Source organism: Rana temporaria, chromosome 1, assembly GCF_905171775.1.
Source record: "Rana temporaria chromosome 1, aRanTem1.1, whole genome shotgun sequence".
In the NCBI taxonomy this organism is placed as follows: Eukaryota; Metazoa; Chordata; class Amphibia; order Anura; family Ranidae; genus Rana; species Rana temporaria.
This window is the reverse complement of record NC_053489.1, coordinates 410,149,555-410,166,484: the sequence shown is the minus strand read 5'-3', so window position 1 is coordinate 410,166,484 and position 16,930 is coordinate 410,149,555. Positions and strand designations below refer to the sequence as shown.

The 16,930-nt window shown below is 40.5% G+C and overlaps 1 protein-coding gene across 2 annotated transcripts in view; it reads left to right on the top strand.

The window, feature by feature from the left end:
- The window catches only part of LOC120913924 (neuronal acetylcholine receptor subunit alpha-7-like), a 252,605-nt gene that overhangs the window by 144,738 nt on the left and 90,937 nt on the right, over positions 1-16,930 (top strand). For both annotated transcript variants that reach the window (XM_040324284.1, XM_040324290.1), the window contains 2 exons: positions 1,408-1,602; positions 6,571-6,657. In XM_040324284.1, coding sequence (XP_040180218.1) covers positions 1,408-1,602; positions 6,571-6,657 — 282 coding nt within the window. The remainder of the gene's footprint in view (positions 1-1,407; positions 1,603-6,570; positions 6,658-16,930) is intronic.

The window sequence follows — 16,930 nt, the reverse complement described above, 5'->3', positions numbered from 1 at the left end:
GGACGTATGAGGATCAGAACATACCTCCACCTGCAGAGCTGACACTCTGAGGGGGATACGAGTTAGACTCGTGGTTTGATGACCGCTGCTTTTTTGCTTCATTTTAGTGCATCATCTCAAGATTTACCTTTCTTTTGAGGTTCCCTCACAGTGTCACGCTATATGCACTCTCCATGTATTTTTTCTTTTTCCATGACACATATTGGCTGCTGAGAGCTGTCCCAGGAATTAGGAGAAGGTGTCTATCAGTCTCCACATCCAGTTTTGATCTGTGACTTTGCTTAGCTGTTTGGGCAAACAGCCAGGAGGTGCTATCACTGAAGATTCTATCTGGCACACTGCATCTTGGGTGGAGGTGTTTCATCTAGACACTGCTCTGTGGAGCATTACTGGACTACTATACCTGTTTTCTATGGATGGGACTTTATCACATGTGTAATTTTTGCTACACATATATATTATATATTTATATTATATTTTTTCTGCACTATTTTCCTGCATTTTGGGTCCTATGCATACATCAGGATTTATATTATGAGTCTTTATTGTTAACCCTTATATATATTATAGGTGTTTGTTTACCGCACTTTTATAAACACCCATTTGTATTGTTTATTGCAGTACCATAAGGTTATTTTCTCTTCCTCACTGTTTAGTCCACTCATGGTCCCCCTTTTTTTCCTCTCCCTTCCCCCTTTCCTTCACCCCTTCCCCACAGCGCAGTTACCATTTCTTCATTTTACTGTCAACATGTTTTTCTGCATGGACTTACCCTCCCTTTAAAGGTTTACTTGGATCAGTAACAATTATTTTTTTGTTGTTAATGTTTTAACTAATTAATCAGTCTTTTATATACTATGAGCACCTCTGCATAGAAACCAATTAGTTTCCATTTTTTTTGGTCAAAACTTATATGAACAAGGTGAAGTTAGAATCTGATTGGCTACCATGCCCAGCTGCACCAGATTATGCACTCTCCAGTTTTAGTAAATCAACCCTGGAGATCATATTACCATAGCAGAGAGAATTTCCAATGGAAATCTAATCCCAATAGGTTTTAGTCATCCTCTAAGCCAGGGGTCTCCAAACTTTGGCCCTCCAGTTGTTCAGGAACTACAATTCTCATCATGCCTGTGAATGTCAGCGTTTTACAATGCCTCATGGGACGTGTAGTTCCGCAGTAGCTGAAGGGCCATAGTTTGGAAGTCCCTAAGCCAAAGAATGAGCCAAATGTAATAGCCAAATATAATAGCTGTGGGTGGTATCTGTGGAGCAGGTCTTTAGCAAAAGACAGCTTCCACTGAAAAGACCTTAAGTTTTATCTTACAATGGAAAATCTTCTAATGCTGTGCTACTGTTAATGATGTGTTTTTTGTTTTTTTTTACAATATCTTCTACATCTCGTAGATGTGCCGGGGAAAAGAAATGAACTATATTATGACTGCTGCAAGGAGCCATACCCTGATGTTACCTACACAGTGACCATGCGTAGACGCACTTTATACTATGGATTAAATTTACTGATACCGTGTGTCCTTATATCTGGGTTGGCATTGCTTGTGTTCCTCCTGCCCGCTGATTCAGGAGAGAAGATATCTCTAGGTGTGTAATAGATTATTTAAGTATGAATGGAAAAGATACATAAAATATGTTCTCAGATTCAGAATTGTGTCTTATAATATTGTCTGCTAATTATTGCTTCAGCGTCTAGGTACAGTATTATAGGTTTGACTAATTTGCTAAATAACAATTTACAAAAACCTTAATGTTCTTTGAAATGTTTCATAGGTAGAAAGATAGTAGTGCAGCAATTAAAATTTAATTAAAAGTCAGCATGTAAAACGTTCGTACAACTGTACATAAATGATCAGGAATACATCCATACATAAAAAAAAAATGAAATCAACTTCTCAAAATACAGCAAGTCACGCTCCTCTTCTAAACAAAAACATTTAAAACACAGGGCAAATTCCACTCCATCCAATCCTCTACCCCTCCTCAAAAACATGTCTCAGTTTGACTATAGTTGGACATATCACACCTACAACAAAGACAGGATGCAAGACCTGAAAATCAAGGCAATCACACAAAAAATGGCACTGTTAGAAGGTATGAGTTTGATCTGAAAAATAAAATCACCAAGTCTAACACTTAAACACTGTACACACGGCCGGGATTCCCAGCGGTATAAAGTCCACCGGGAAAACTGCGGGGAGAGCTTTGGCCGGCAATCCCGGCCGTGTGTAGAGGGCTTATGCTCCCTCGGCACTGCCTTGCAGTGTTTTCCATTGGCAAATGTAGTAATTCTGGTGAAAAAAAAAGCGGGAAAATAGAGAGCAGGTTCTCCCGGGGAGCATACACATGCCCGGTTTTCACTGCAAAAAGCTCTCCCAGCAGTTTTCTTGCCAGGAAAACCGGTCATGTGTACGAGGGTAAACTGGTAACAATGGGCCAGATTCACAAAAGAGATACAACGGCGTATGTCCTGATACGCCGTCGTATCTCTGTGACCGGCCCGTCCTAACTATGCGGCTGATTCATAGAATCAGTTACGCATAGCTAGCCCTAAGATCCGACAGGTGTAATTGACTTACACTGTCGGATCTTAGGATGCAATTCTATGCCGGCCACTAGGTGGCGAGGACATTGCGGTCGGCGTAGAATATGCAAATGACTATTTACGGCGATCCCCGAACGTCCGCGTTACCCGTCGCTTTACGTCGTTTCTGTCGAGATACGCGTCGTAAAATTAGGGCTGAGCCCTAGGTGTTCTAAGCCAAGTTAAATATGGCCATCGTTCCCGCGTCGAAATTTAAAACATCACGTCGTTTGCGTAAGTCGTCCGTGAATGGTGCTGGACGCCATTTACGTTAACGCCGAAACCAATGACGTCCTTGCGACGTCATTTAGCGCAATGCACGTCGGGTAATTTACCAGACGGAGCATGCGCAGTACGCTCGGCGCGGGAACGCGCCTAATTTAAATGGTGCCCGCCCCATTTGAATTGGGCGGGCTTGCGCCGAGCGCATTTACGTTACACCGCCGCAAGTTTACAGGTAAGTGCTTTGTGAATCAGGCACTTACGCTGCAAACTTGCGGCAGTGTAACGTAAATGGATTACGTTACGCCGCCGCTGCGTAGCGGAAATGTATGTGAATATGGCCCAATGTTTTTATATTCCATTGTACTCAAAAAGTAATATGAAATGCACATTACACAAAAGTGCTTTTCACAGTTACAAATAACAAAGCTAAAATAATACTACTTCTAAAACTCCTTCAAATTGTGATTGCGTTTTCTTTGATAAATGGTCTTTTTTCACTTTTCGCTGTGCTAAACCAATATGGTGTTGTTTTAAACATCTTTTCTAATGAAAATCAAGGAAATATGTAGGATAAAGCATGCAGTATACATGTTCAAACTGACCAATTAGCTGCCTGCAATACTATGCAAAATATTAAATTTTATTAAAAACGGGTAAAAATGACTGAACTGGGTGCTAGGAAATTATTGGAGCCAGACATGTGCATGATGAAAAAAGACGTTTAGTTTTGATTCGTTAATCTAGTTATTTCGTTTAGTTAAATTTGGTTGATTCATTCAATTTGTTGTCGGAATTCGCATTCGGAATTCATATTTGGAATTCGTATTCAGGATTTGTATTCGGAATTTGCATTCTGAATTTGTATTCGGAATTCGTATTCAGAATTTGTATTCTAAATTTGCGATTTTTCTTCGAATGTACCATTTTTTTTAATTCAAAGCGATGAAATCTATACATTTTCGAATCGGTTGAAATGAAAATGTTATATTGTTTTCGATTCAAATTCATCAAAGTGAACAAGCAAAAGAAAAATCTTCATCAAATGATTACAATTAGACATGTGCATTCGTTTTTGTCCGAATGCATTTTCGTCTGAATTTCGGGTATTTTCGTTATTGTTTTAAGAAAACGAAAATGAACGCGCAGAATCCGAAATCCGAAAGATCCGACATAAAAAAATGCTTTAGTTTCATTTTCGATATAGATAGAAGATTCGACATGACGCTGACAATAGCAATCAGTGTCTATCGAATCTGCGGTCGAATATGCCTAAACTTAACTCTATTAGTCCAAGATTATTATTCTACATAGCTAGAAAAGATTCGACATAGAGAGAAAAGATTCAACATTATAGAGACAGTGTTGGGTTAGACCATTCGACATGAATGACAAAGATTCGTCGAAGCAGCGAAAAACATACAAATGTTGAATCTGTCATTGAAGGCTTATGTTGTCGGTCGAAAGTCCTAAGAAGCTAAACTGTACAATGCCGCGATCATACATTTCCGGTCAAATGCTCGGCCCATAGGCTATAGAAGAATTTGAATGTTGGTTGACTAGTAATAATAATTTATAAATATAATTATTACTAGTGTCATGCAACATTAGAATTCTTCTATAGCTTGTAGGAGGAACATTGACTGGAAATTTACAATTGTGGCGTGCAACAGTTTAGCTGCTCCGTCGAATCTTCTTAGAACATTCGACAGACACCATAAGCCTTTAATGACAGATTCGACCTTAATTCATTCAGATTTTCGGACGAATGCATTTTTTAACTAAATAAATAAAAACGAGTAACTAAATAAATTTGTTTTTCGGACGAAAATTAAATTCTGAAACAAAATATTTCAGTGTGCACATATCTAATTACAATGACTCTTTATCTGGTTAAGACCCGGACCATTACGCAGGTTAAGGACCTGGCCCCTTTTTGCGATTCGGCACTGCGTCGCTTTAACTGACAATTGCGCGGTCGTGCGATGTGGCTCCCAAACAAAATTGGCGTTTTTTTTCCCCACAAATAGAGCTTTCTTTTGGTGGTATTTGATCATCTCTGCGTTTTTTTTGCGCTATAAACAAAAATAGAGCGACAATTTAAAAAAAAGTAAATTTTTTTTACTTTTTGCTATAATAAATATCCCCCAAAAATATATAAAACATTTTTTTTTTCCTCAGTTGAGGCCGATATGTATTCTTCTACATATTTTTGGTAAAAAAAACCTGCAATAAGCGTTTATTAATTGGTTTGCGCAAAAGTTATAGCGTTTCTCTGTAACACTGCCACAGTGAAGAACAGGGAAGGTTTGTTTACACTCACCTCTCCTCGTTCCTCAGCTCCTGTGACCCGATCGTGGGAGACCGGCGGCGATCGGGTCCACGGGTCCCACGGGCGCAGTCACAGAGCTTTGGACCGGGTCTCGAGCGTGCAGATGCGCTCAAGACCCACGGTTGGGTTCTTAAAGGGGACATACATGTACGCCCTTGTGCCCAGCCGTGCCATTCTGTCGATGTATATCGTCGTGCGGTGGTCCTTAAGTGGTTAAATGACCTTTGGCATAACAAAAACAGCATTATTTTGAAATAGTACCCTAATAACACATACAGTCTTTGATTTCAGCAATATGTGTAGTGAGAATTCGAATGGAGTTCAATATAAAAATAAGATTCAAATTTCAGTCTGAATTTCCGAAATTCGGACGAATTTCGTTACGTCATTTGGAGCATTCGGTAAAATTTGTTTATGTTGTAATTCAGGTATTCGGATATATACTTGTCTACTTGGAGCATAATGTCTGAAACTAACACTGTGCAGTCCCATAGAGGATAGTGCTGTAACTACAGCTTCGCACCTAAAAAGTTTCAATCTAGCTATAAACAACATACTTGGGTAAGGCAAAAAAAATGTTCACTTTGCAAGGGCTGTTGACTTTACATGAGACATTTCCCCAGAGCTTAGTGAATGAGGTCAAGCTCTACTGACTTCCCTCGTCCAATCATGTGCAAAACAATATATATTTTTTTATATTTTTCTTGCATGTTATTGAGTATTCTTTGCAAAGTAACATTTTACCATATTGGATTTCCCATGCAAAGTGCAATTTCTCTTGCAAGAGGCAACTTAACTTGCAAAGGGAACAGCCAATTTTCCTTTAGTAAATCAGAACATTGTGGGGGGGGGGCACATTCATCTGACACCCATTAGTATCAGATGCAGAAGATTCTAGTGGTGGCTGTAGCTCTGCAAGAGAGCAATGATAGGTATCTAAAAAGGGGGGGAACTAATGCGCAAATCTACCTAACCACGGACAACTAGGCTAAAAAATATAATAAAACTAATAAGCAGCAGCCACGACTAATAGTGCTCACGCACTATGGAAGCCACTATGGAAGCCTCCATAGCATAAAATCTTTTAAATTTATTTCATAAAAACCAAAATAACACTCACAGACATCTGACGATAAACAGCATGTAGTATCCTTGTGTCTCCGCTCTGCGGCCGCGAGCGGATGACGTCACCAGCAGCTCTCCACGTCCTCACGCGTATCGTGACAGCCAAACGTCACTTAATCATAGGATCCTATGATAGGTATCAATGGAACCCATAATGGTAAGTACTATACATACTCATGTACAGTACTTTATGCTGTCTTTCGTTATTAATAAAAAAAAATTGTGACTTTGTATCTTTAGCTGAAATGAAAAAAACTCTAGGATTAAATATTGTTTTTCTCTGATAACCTAGGCATCACCGTTCTGTTGTCACTGACTGTCTTTATGCTGCTTGTAGCAGAAATTATGCCTGCAACATCAGATTCTGTACCGCTAATTGGTAAGACTATTTGGTTTTGTCATTGTGTACCATTTCATACCTAAAAGTAAAACATTGTATAATAGATATAGATCATGAGCAGATTTTCTTAGATTTTTCTGTACTTGGCAAAAAGTATTTTAGACTGAACTGTATGCAAAAAACTAAATACACTAATGAGAACAATTAAAGCTGTTTTACCTGCCAATGGTTTTGCATTTTTGTCCATTTATTCTGGAGGTTTACACAGCTATGGCAAACAGCAGAGCCAGGCTGGAGACCGGACTTTTATCTGCTGCAGTAAAGAGTACGATTAGGTCTTGTCCCTGCCCCAGTTTCTGATTAGGACAAAGAAGTAGAAGCAGCAGTGTGATGCCACTTTGCTTTTCTGTTTATTCATTACTAAGATTTACACAGCCTGGCAGTCAGCAGAGCCAAATTTATGACGAGACTTTTTTCAGTCTACTGACTGCCAGGCTTTATAAATCTTAAAGAGGAACTCTGGTTGTTATTATTATTATTCAGGATTTATATAGCGCCAACTGTTTGAACAGCACTTTACAGCATGAGGGCCCCAGTTGTTTGTTTTTTAATTAAAAGTCAACAGCTACAAAAACTGTACTGTAACACAACAGTAGACATTCACCAGCCCATGAGTACAGCGCTGCCTTTATCCCAGTCAGTTCTCTGTTGGTCTTCGGTCCCCCGATGCAACCATCTTGGCTGTGGGAGCCGGCTGTGACTTCCCGCTGATTGGTCACGCAGTCTCCTGGGGCATGTGATGTGTTTCAGGAGGTTGCAAGCAGGGGGTTGGGGGCTTTAGCCAAACTGCCAGAAAAAGGTAACTCCCCCCCCTAAAAAAAAAAGTGGAAGGGGAGGAGAGGCAGCATAGTAGTACATTCACTTTTAAGTAATACAGCTAAGTCACCTTCCTGAGTATGACTGGACAGTGAAAAAGCAACAGCAAACCGATGAACCCATTCCTCTGTTAACTTCTCAGTCAGCATGTTCCTTATTGATTTACTTTTATGCAGCATACTATTGCTTCTCCTACATCTCCCATTGTGAATTGTTCTGTTTAAGGGATAAAAATTGGCTCACATCATGTTAAATTAAGTACTAATGCTACTTGCATTAAAATTACATTTAATGATTTGTACTGAATATATTATTAACTGATATAAAAATATATATATATTTGCCTATTTTATGGTTTACCATATACATTACAGTTGCTTCCCCTTTTTGTAAATGGTAAGTCACTGTTTACACTGAATACTATGCAATTGTTACAACATGATTTTTTTAAATGAAAAAGCTTCAATACTGTAATGTTGCTGTCAATGATGGCCTGTCAAAGCTCAAGCAATATATTTTGTAGAGTCTGCTGGAACAGATTTTAAAATCTGATGAGTAGTTCACTCTCAGTGGTTATGATGCTGACATACTATGACATACTATGAAGAGTTTTCATCAAGCAAAGGGGGGATTTTTAACCCATTCATCTATATTGAAGGTACATTGTATAATCATTATGTATTCCACATTGCATTCTGTGCTCATCTATTTGTATGTAGGCGGTTGGTTGTTATGCCTCTGTTTTCATTTTGAATGTTATATATGTACACAGGCATCCTTTAACATTAGTTTATTAAAGGAATACTTCCTCTTTTGCATTAAACAGCCCAATGCATTTAAGGAGTTAAAAGTAAATGCATCCTCTTGCTTAATTTAAGTTGCATGCCTGTAGGCCATGTTGGTTACCCCTAAAGCCTGTCAAAAATCTACTAATAGCAGCTTCCCCCACTCCCCCATTCCAAGGTTGCTACTGCAATTAAATGCTCACCCTCAGTATCAAAGGAGAACATGGTGTTCCTATTCAAAGGCCATGCCTGTTCATTACATGCTCTCTCTCCCTGTTTGGGCAGCCCTCTGTGAGAACCAACATGGCCTACAGTTAACCAAACTAAATTAAGCAAATTAAGCATCTGCTGAGGCACTTTGACTGCAAACCTTTAAAGTGAAATCTTCTTTTTTAGTGTCTTTTTTTCTGTCTGTGTCCCAGATGGGGAGATTCACCACACTATTTGTACTAGTGACCATTTTTAAGAAGAAGTAAGTGGCAATTCAACATTTTAGAATAAGAGCTAAGTGAAATTCTACCAATAGGCACACATATTCCCTGCCTACTGTCTAAGTAGGGTATTCACCTCACATTGAGGGATTTCCTCTAACCTACTGTTGCACCTTTAGGACACAAAGAGGTTGATTTACTAAAGGCAAATAGACTATGCACTTTGCAAAGTACAATTACACTCTGCAAGAGCAGTTGCTCCAGAGTTTAGTACATGCGAGGCTCTGCTGACTTCCATCATCCAATCATGTGCAAGCAAAAATACATTGTGTTTTTTTCCTTGCATGTGATTGGGTATTCATTGCTTTACCTCATTTACTAAGCTCTGGAACAACTGCATTTGCATTTGCCTTTAGTAAATCAACCCTCAGTGAACAAAAATTTCCCAATGGTTCATGTACAGCAAAAAAAATAAAAATTAAGTGGGTTTACCCCTTCCCTAATTTTGGCAAATTACAGGAATAATTCATAGATATGTACCGTTTTTATCGGCGTATAACACGCACCCTAATTTTAAGAGGGAATTTTAAGGAAAAAAACTTTCAACAGCCCCTTTTACATTCCAAACTTTCAACAGCCCCCCCATGCACATTACACAGACCAAAGCCCCCCCCCCCGCACATTACACAGATCACCCCACACATTAGACAGATCCCTGCACGCACATTAAGTAGCCCCCCTATACATTCTACAGCATTTCCCCCTGCACAGTACACAGCTTCTTTACATTGCACAGCCCCCTTTCACTCCCAGGAGACCCCCCCCCCCAGTCTCCTGAAACAGCACTGCCAGCGTACTCTAAAGTTTAAAGCGGAAGTAAACCCAATGGTTTAATAGTTTCCAAAGACAGTTACATTCCCAGCATCCCGGAAATGCTAACTGTCTCATTGGCTGTGCTCTCAACCAAACTGTCACACCAATGGCTGGTGTCATAACTGATTACATGTGCAGCATCATGGCAGTTGAAGAATAAACAGAGGCCAAGATGGCAGCTTCCTTGGCTGAAAATGATAGGCGGGTTTACTTCCACGTTAAAAAAAAATCACTGCCAGTCCCTTCTCATACTTACTGTTGTCACTGTTTTTTCCGTCTGGTACGTCACATGATTGCTCTCCTCTGATGTTTCATGTGACTGCTCTCCTCCTCCAATCTAAAGCTACACACGGAGGGGGAGGAGGAGGAGGAGTGGGAGGAGTAGAGCGGCCAGAAAGAACGGGAGAATGAGGTATTTGCTGGCTACAACACTAACCATGACACTACAAAGGATTTATGGCAATGATTTGTTTAATCTTTATAGTACACCGGCATGACACCCTCGCCCAATCCCTGCCCCCCCCCCATTGATAAAAGAAAGCGATATCGGCGTATAACACGCACCCGCGATTTCCCCCTGATTTTAAGGGGAAAAAAGTGCGTGTAATATGCCGATCAATACGGTAACTGCCCAGTGCAGGTCCCTAGTCCTGCCATGACTCGTTTCTAGAAAAACCTAGTAAATGTCCATGGGCACTGATACAGGAGGGTCTTGCACTTGGCACACAGCCTTTTGTAGACGAATTGCCTGCAGTTGTGGAAATAAACTTGCATGTTTAGGCTTAGTATAAAATGAATATGTGGAAACATGTACCTAATGGTAAGGTTAACATTCTCCCAGTCTGTATTATACCCCGACCAAACTCCACGCCATTTTTCCCTCAATCTCCTCCTCATGCTTTAGAGGATGCGATGATTCGGGTTCTTTCCCCCACATTTTCTGGTCTTGCGATAAGGTCAAGAATGTTTGGTTACAGCTTGAAAGTTTTGCCTCTAAAATTTCAGATAAACCAATCACCCTTACAATACATAACTGTTTACTTTTCTCCCCCATCACAGACCTTTCCACATGCCATATGAGACTCATCCATACAATATGTGTAGCCATACACTGGCTGATTGCATGTCAATGGAAATCTCCAATAATACTCCTAAATCCACTCAAACACAGGATTAACGAGATAAATTTGATGGAAAAAATCTCCCATACGCTACAAAACACCATGCATATTTTCAACAATAAATGGTCCCTCTGGTCTGAATATTCACCTCTCTTTTTTAATACAAACTAATTTCTTTATTATACCACACTCCTTTTAACATGGCTTCCCTCAATATTCTTTCAAGATCCTCCATGGTTTTTTCCCATCTCTAAGTAAAGCCTGTTAACCCCAATTGCTTTGTAGTGTTGAGCAGAATATGCCATATTCGATTTCGCGATATATCTCGAATATATATTCGAATATTCGAGATATATTCGCTAAATTCGAATATTCGTGATATTTTATCGAAATTAATTGAATGCGATTTTTCGCTATTGCGAATGCGAAAATAATTGCGATTTTTTAATAACTGCGGTAGGAGCGCTCTGATTGGCTTAGAATATTCGTGATATTTTATCGAAATATCGCAACATGCGAATGCGATATTTATTGCGCAATTTCGAGATATGCTGGAGGAGCGCTCTGATTGGCTCAGAATATTCGTGATATTTTATCGAAATATCGCAACATGCGAATGCGATATTTATTGCGCAATTTCGAGATATGCTGGAGGAGCGCTCTGATTGGCTCAGAATATTCGTGATATTTTATCGAAATATCGCAACATGCGATTGCGATATTTATTGCGCAATTTCGAGATATGCTGGAGGAGCGCTCTGATTGGCTCAGAATATTCCTGATATTTTATCGAAATATCGCAACATGCGAATGCGATATTTATTGCGCAATTTCGAGATATGCTGGAGGAGCGCTCTGATTGGCTCAGAATATTCCTGATATTTTATCGAAATATCGCAACATGCGAATGCGAAATTTATTGCAGATATTTCGAAAACTGCTGTAGCAGCACTCTGAAATCGAATATGTATGATATTTTAACCAAAATACATATTGCGATTGCGATTTTTCGATCGCGCATGCGCAATTGCGCGAACAACACGCGACCATTTCCTGGAGCCTTGCCAGTTTCCCAATATTACAGCAACATGGTGGGAAGCAATTTCTCAAAGTCTGAGGAAAAGTTGCTGATTTGTGTAAGTATTTTGACCACTGTTATTTCATCATCTTCAACTGCATTTAAGTCTAGTTTAAAAGTTAGTATATATGATCAGATATTAGTATTTAACCAAAAATGTGTCTCCTGCTTTTACAAAACTACAAGTCCCAGCATGCCTGGACAGCTGCAGACACCCTGGTTGGCAAATGTGTATTTAGGCACTTTTCCTTGTTATTTAGCATAATGAATTTAAAATTTTTTTGGACATAGGACGTATGCGAACGTCCTGACTTCAGTGTCCTCAAGGCCCAAGGACGTTCGAATACATATTGCCCTTTAGATGTTGCAGAACTACAACTTCCAGCATGCCTGGGAATGCTGGCACTTCTAGTATTGTAAGTTCTGCAGGCCCACATTTTTCAGGCCTTTATGCACGGGTCTCTAAACTGTGGCACCCTAGATGCAGCAAAAGTAAAATTCTTAGCATGCACTGACAGACCGTGGCTGATGGGAGTAGTAGTTTTGCAACAGCTGGAGGTGGACTGGTCTTGAAACCCAGAGTTAGGTAACAAACCCGTAGTGTTTTGCAACCATTCTGCCTCCAGCTGGTTATTTTCTGTTGAAAAGCCTGTGGCGTGCAAAACACAACCCAAAAACTCCACCCGGTGCAAGGAAAAATTTGCACACACCTAAAGAGTGACATCACAAAAAACTGCGACGGTTGCATACGTCAGTGGTCCTCCGAAAAGGTCCCGTCTCTGACCCCCCGGGGCGTTAGGCTCCTGACAGGGAAAAGAGTTACTGTGGTCCATACAGCCGAAGCCATATGGACCCATCTCGGTCCAAGCAGCGCAATCAACACGCGAACAACACGCGACCATTTCCTGGACCCTTGCCAGTTTCCAACTTTATGATCGCAACGCAATCGCAGAGCAAGATGGTTGGAAGTAATTTCACTGTATCTGAGGAAAAGTTGCTGATTTGTGTAAGTATTTTGACCACTGTTATTTCATTATCTTCAACTGCATTTTAGTCTAGTTTAAAAGTTAGTATATATTCATAATTATGCAAATGATAATGGCTGCTATATTTATGTAAAAAAGGTGGCGACGGAAATGGCAGTATATAAAATCTGTCATGTTACCCCTGTCATTGATTAATAAGGCGAGAATGCTTCCAATTGTTGAATAGCATACATTTATGTCATATATCCATAAGGCTGTCAACAAAAGTATTACAATATACTTTGTTCTTCATCTTGCAGAAGTTCCTGGAAACAGGATACGATGAGCTGCGGAGGCAGCAAGAAAAACAGGGAGTTATAAGCTCCCTGATTGAGGAACTAGGCGAAGAACACACTCGCATGGCGATCCTCAAAAAGTGGTCCGACCTGAAGAGGCGCCAGATGAACCGGGTCAGGCGTATCCGGAATAAATATCATCCTGGTAAGTTATTGGTCACAGTTATGTTTTTTTTTCCCTAAAGTGTATTTTGTGCGTGTACTCGAGAGAGGAGCCGGACTGCAGGAGTTGGGAGTAGGCAGGCCTCCCCCAGAGGTAATCTGCCACCTTTCTCCATGCCCCGGGTGGCAATGGCGGGTGTGAGGGGGTCCTCCCACACAGACCGTCCTACCTGCTCCGCTTCGAAGCCCCACGGGGCAGAGGGACTCCCTATAAGGGAGTGAGAGGATTTGCCCGCTCAACCAGCCCCGTTAGTCCTTCGCCTCTCTTTTTAGAGACCGCATGGTCAGAGTGCGTGCATGTTAACCCAATTGCGAGTGCGTGTGTAAGTGTGGTGGTTTTTGTGGGAGGGAGGTGGGCATACTAAGCGCAGGCTTACCTCGCATAGCACACCCACCGGGGGCCGAGCTGAGACCACCAAACTCAATTCACATGTAGCCGAGAGCGGGATCCGAACCCCTAGCTGCAGAGGTGAATGGCTTGTCAGCGCAGTGGCAATCGCGTTGAGCCAGCCCGGGTCCCTTGGGGACAGTTATGGAAGGTCATATGTAATTAATGTAAGGTCAGATGTTGTTAACCAAGACGCCATGTTGTTGTAACATATATCACCACCAGCCAAGGTATTCATAGTACTGTTGGAAAAAAACATGGGACAGCAGACAGGAACACAGAAGTTATGTGGGAACATACTTTTCCCATTGCTTTGCATGGGACTTTAAACAAAAAGCCCGACCCTCACCAATGGGGTTAGTTAAGGGATAAATTAACGATCCTATACTTTAAGTGGACGTATAGATAACATGTGACCAAGTGTTATCGAAATATCTACAGCTGTTATGAAATAACATGTATTTCCCATAGAGTTGAATGGGACTTTAAAGAAAAACCCTGACCAAGGCAAATGGGGGTGGGTATGGGTTAAACCACCAATCCTATATTTGTGGCTGACATATAAGTAACCTGTGTGCCAAGTTTCATGTAAATATCTTTAGCCGTTTGGACGTGATGGTGGAACATACATACATACATGCACACACACGTTGAGTTTTATATATATAGATTCCCACTAAATTCCTGTGTTAGGCGTGGGGTTGTTATAGTAATCCTGTGTACTCCATCAAGTACTTTTTTTTAACATGAGATCGTCTGAACAAAACAAAGGAGACAAAAACAGCTCATTTTACCATGGTGGCAGCCCAGCTCACGCTCAGTCCCCTGTAGTGCCCACAAGACCCTTTAATATAACATTGTCCCATTGGTTAACTGTCTATATAAATTAATTTGTATTCATATACAATACAGTAGAGTACACAGAATTTGCATACGTCATTAGAAAACATTTTTATAATATATGAACATTGTGTTATTATAGGAGCTCCGCTACCAACTGTGCGCCCCAAGCGCACAAGGCGACAGGCCGCAGAGGAGGAGCAGGAGGAGGATGTGGAAGAGGAGGAGAGGGATGAGGAGGAGCAGCCAGGGCCATCCACATCACCACCCCCAGTTCCTGTGGAGGAGCAAGAGGAGGAGCTGCACCCCCCCCCCCGAAACTTCTGGTGGAGTAGTGGGTGACGAGGAAGAGGAGCAGGATGAGACGGTTAATTATACCGTCAATCAGGAGGGTAAATATGTGCACATATATTAATAAAATTTCAACAATAAAATGTAGCTCTAAAAATGGACAGCATTTAAAGCAGGGCTGTGGAGTCGGTAGATAAATTTTTCGACTCCGACTCCTCAGTTTTATGTACTTCAGACTCCGACTCCCCGACTCCCCGACTCCGACTCCTCTGTATTAATATGCGAATGTATTTTATAGATTCCTTGAGGGAAAGAAACGCAAACTACCACAGGACTACTGGCTGGGAAGCCAACAGTCTACTGTATTGCACAGTTTAAGCAAAAGACAAACACAATGAAAACAATCAAGTGACTGGATAGTAGCAGCAGGCTTAAACATCAGGAACATGATCTTTAACAGTTCAAAAATACAGACCACATTATTTGGCTGTTTTAGAACCAAAACAAAGCTTATCTATAATGAACCCAAAAAAAAAAATATGAAAAACCTAGAAATGGTTTATATTAATCTTGAAATGTAGTTCTAGGCTTAGCAAATGCAAATAAATGCAATGTAGAGTTCTAAGGAAGAGAATTGCCTCTGCCAGATCCTCTTTCATAGAGTCTCTTAAGTCAGACTTTATTATTTTTATGGCTGAAAATAATCTTTCGTAACGGTCTTTGAAATCCAAATGTTTTTTTCTTATATCCTAACAGTTCTAAAAAAGCTAGAGGTGAAGCAAGCTGCCATGAAAAACCTCACGAAGAGAGTAATGGCAAATGAGCAGCAGATACTGTTTTTGATGCGCCAAAATCAACAACTGGTGCAACAACTGGCGAAAAACATGGATGAGGTGACAGAGCTTCAGAAGTTAATGTCCTAATTTTTTTTTTTTTTTTTAATAAAAAATGTTATATTTTGCAAAGGTTTCATTTCTTATTGAAATTGTTAGTTTTTTAAACACATCTAACTTCACATCTAACTTCACATCTAACACATCAACATCAACATCAACACATCTAGCTTAATAATAACCGAAAACATTTTATACTATTACTAGCTGAATACCCGGCGTTGCCCGGTCTTCCTATCTTAACCTTTTGGGGAGGAAAATCATAGTAATATAAATATACCCATCTTTTATATAAGGGTGTTGGTAAGGGTTAATTTAACTGTTATATATTTTTATTTGGCATATAAGTAATATGTATAGCGGGTATTATTGAAATATCTCCAGGCGTACAGAAGTTATGTGGGAACATACATTTTCCATTGATTTGCATGGGACTTTAAAGGAAAACCCCGACCCTCACAAATGGGGGTAGTTAAGGGATAAATTAACTATCAGTGGTATCAGTGAACAGCAGTGGTAATAGGAGTATATATAGAGTGGGAATTAACTTTTTACATAGGTGTCTTGACAGAGCAGCAGCAGCAGCAGTAGTAGTAGTAGTAGTAGATACAGAGTCATATCACTTGGGCAGGAGGTGCCATGATGAACAGCAGTGGTAATAGGAGTATATAGAGTGGGAAATTACTTTTGACATAGTTGTCTTGACTGAGCAGCAGCAGCAGCAGCAGCAGCAGTAGTAGTATTAGCAGTAGTAGTTGATACAGAGTCATATCACTTGGGCAGGAGTTGCCATGATGAACAGCAGTAGGAATAAGAGTATATAGAGTGTGAAACAACTGCTGACATAGGTGTATTGACTGGGCGGCAGCAGCAACAGCAGAAGCAGCAGTAGTAGTATTAACAGTAGTAGTTGATACAGAGTCATATCACATGGGCAGGAGTTGCCATGATGTACAGCAGTCTTAATAAGAGTATATAGAGTGTGAAATAACTGCTGACATAGGTGTATTGACTGGGCGGCAGCAGCAGCAGAAGCAGCAGTAGTAGTATTAACAGTAGTAGTTGATACAGAGTCATATCACATGGGCAGGAGTTGCCATGATGTACAGCAGTCTTAATAAGAGTATATAGAGTGTGAAATAACTGCTGACATAGGTGTATTGACTGGGCGGCAGCAGCAGCAGCAGAAGCAGCAGTAGTAGTATTAACAGTAGTAGTTGATACAGAGTCATATCACATGGGCAGGAGTTGCC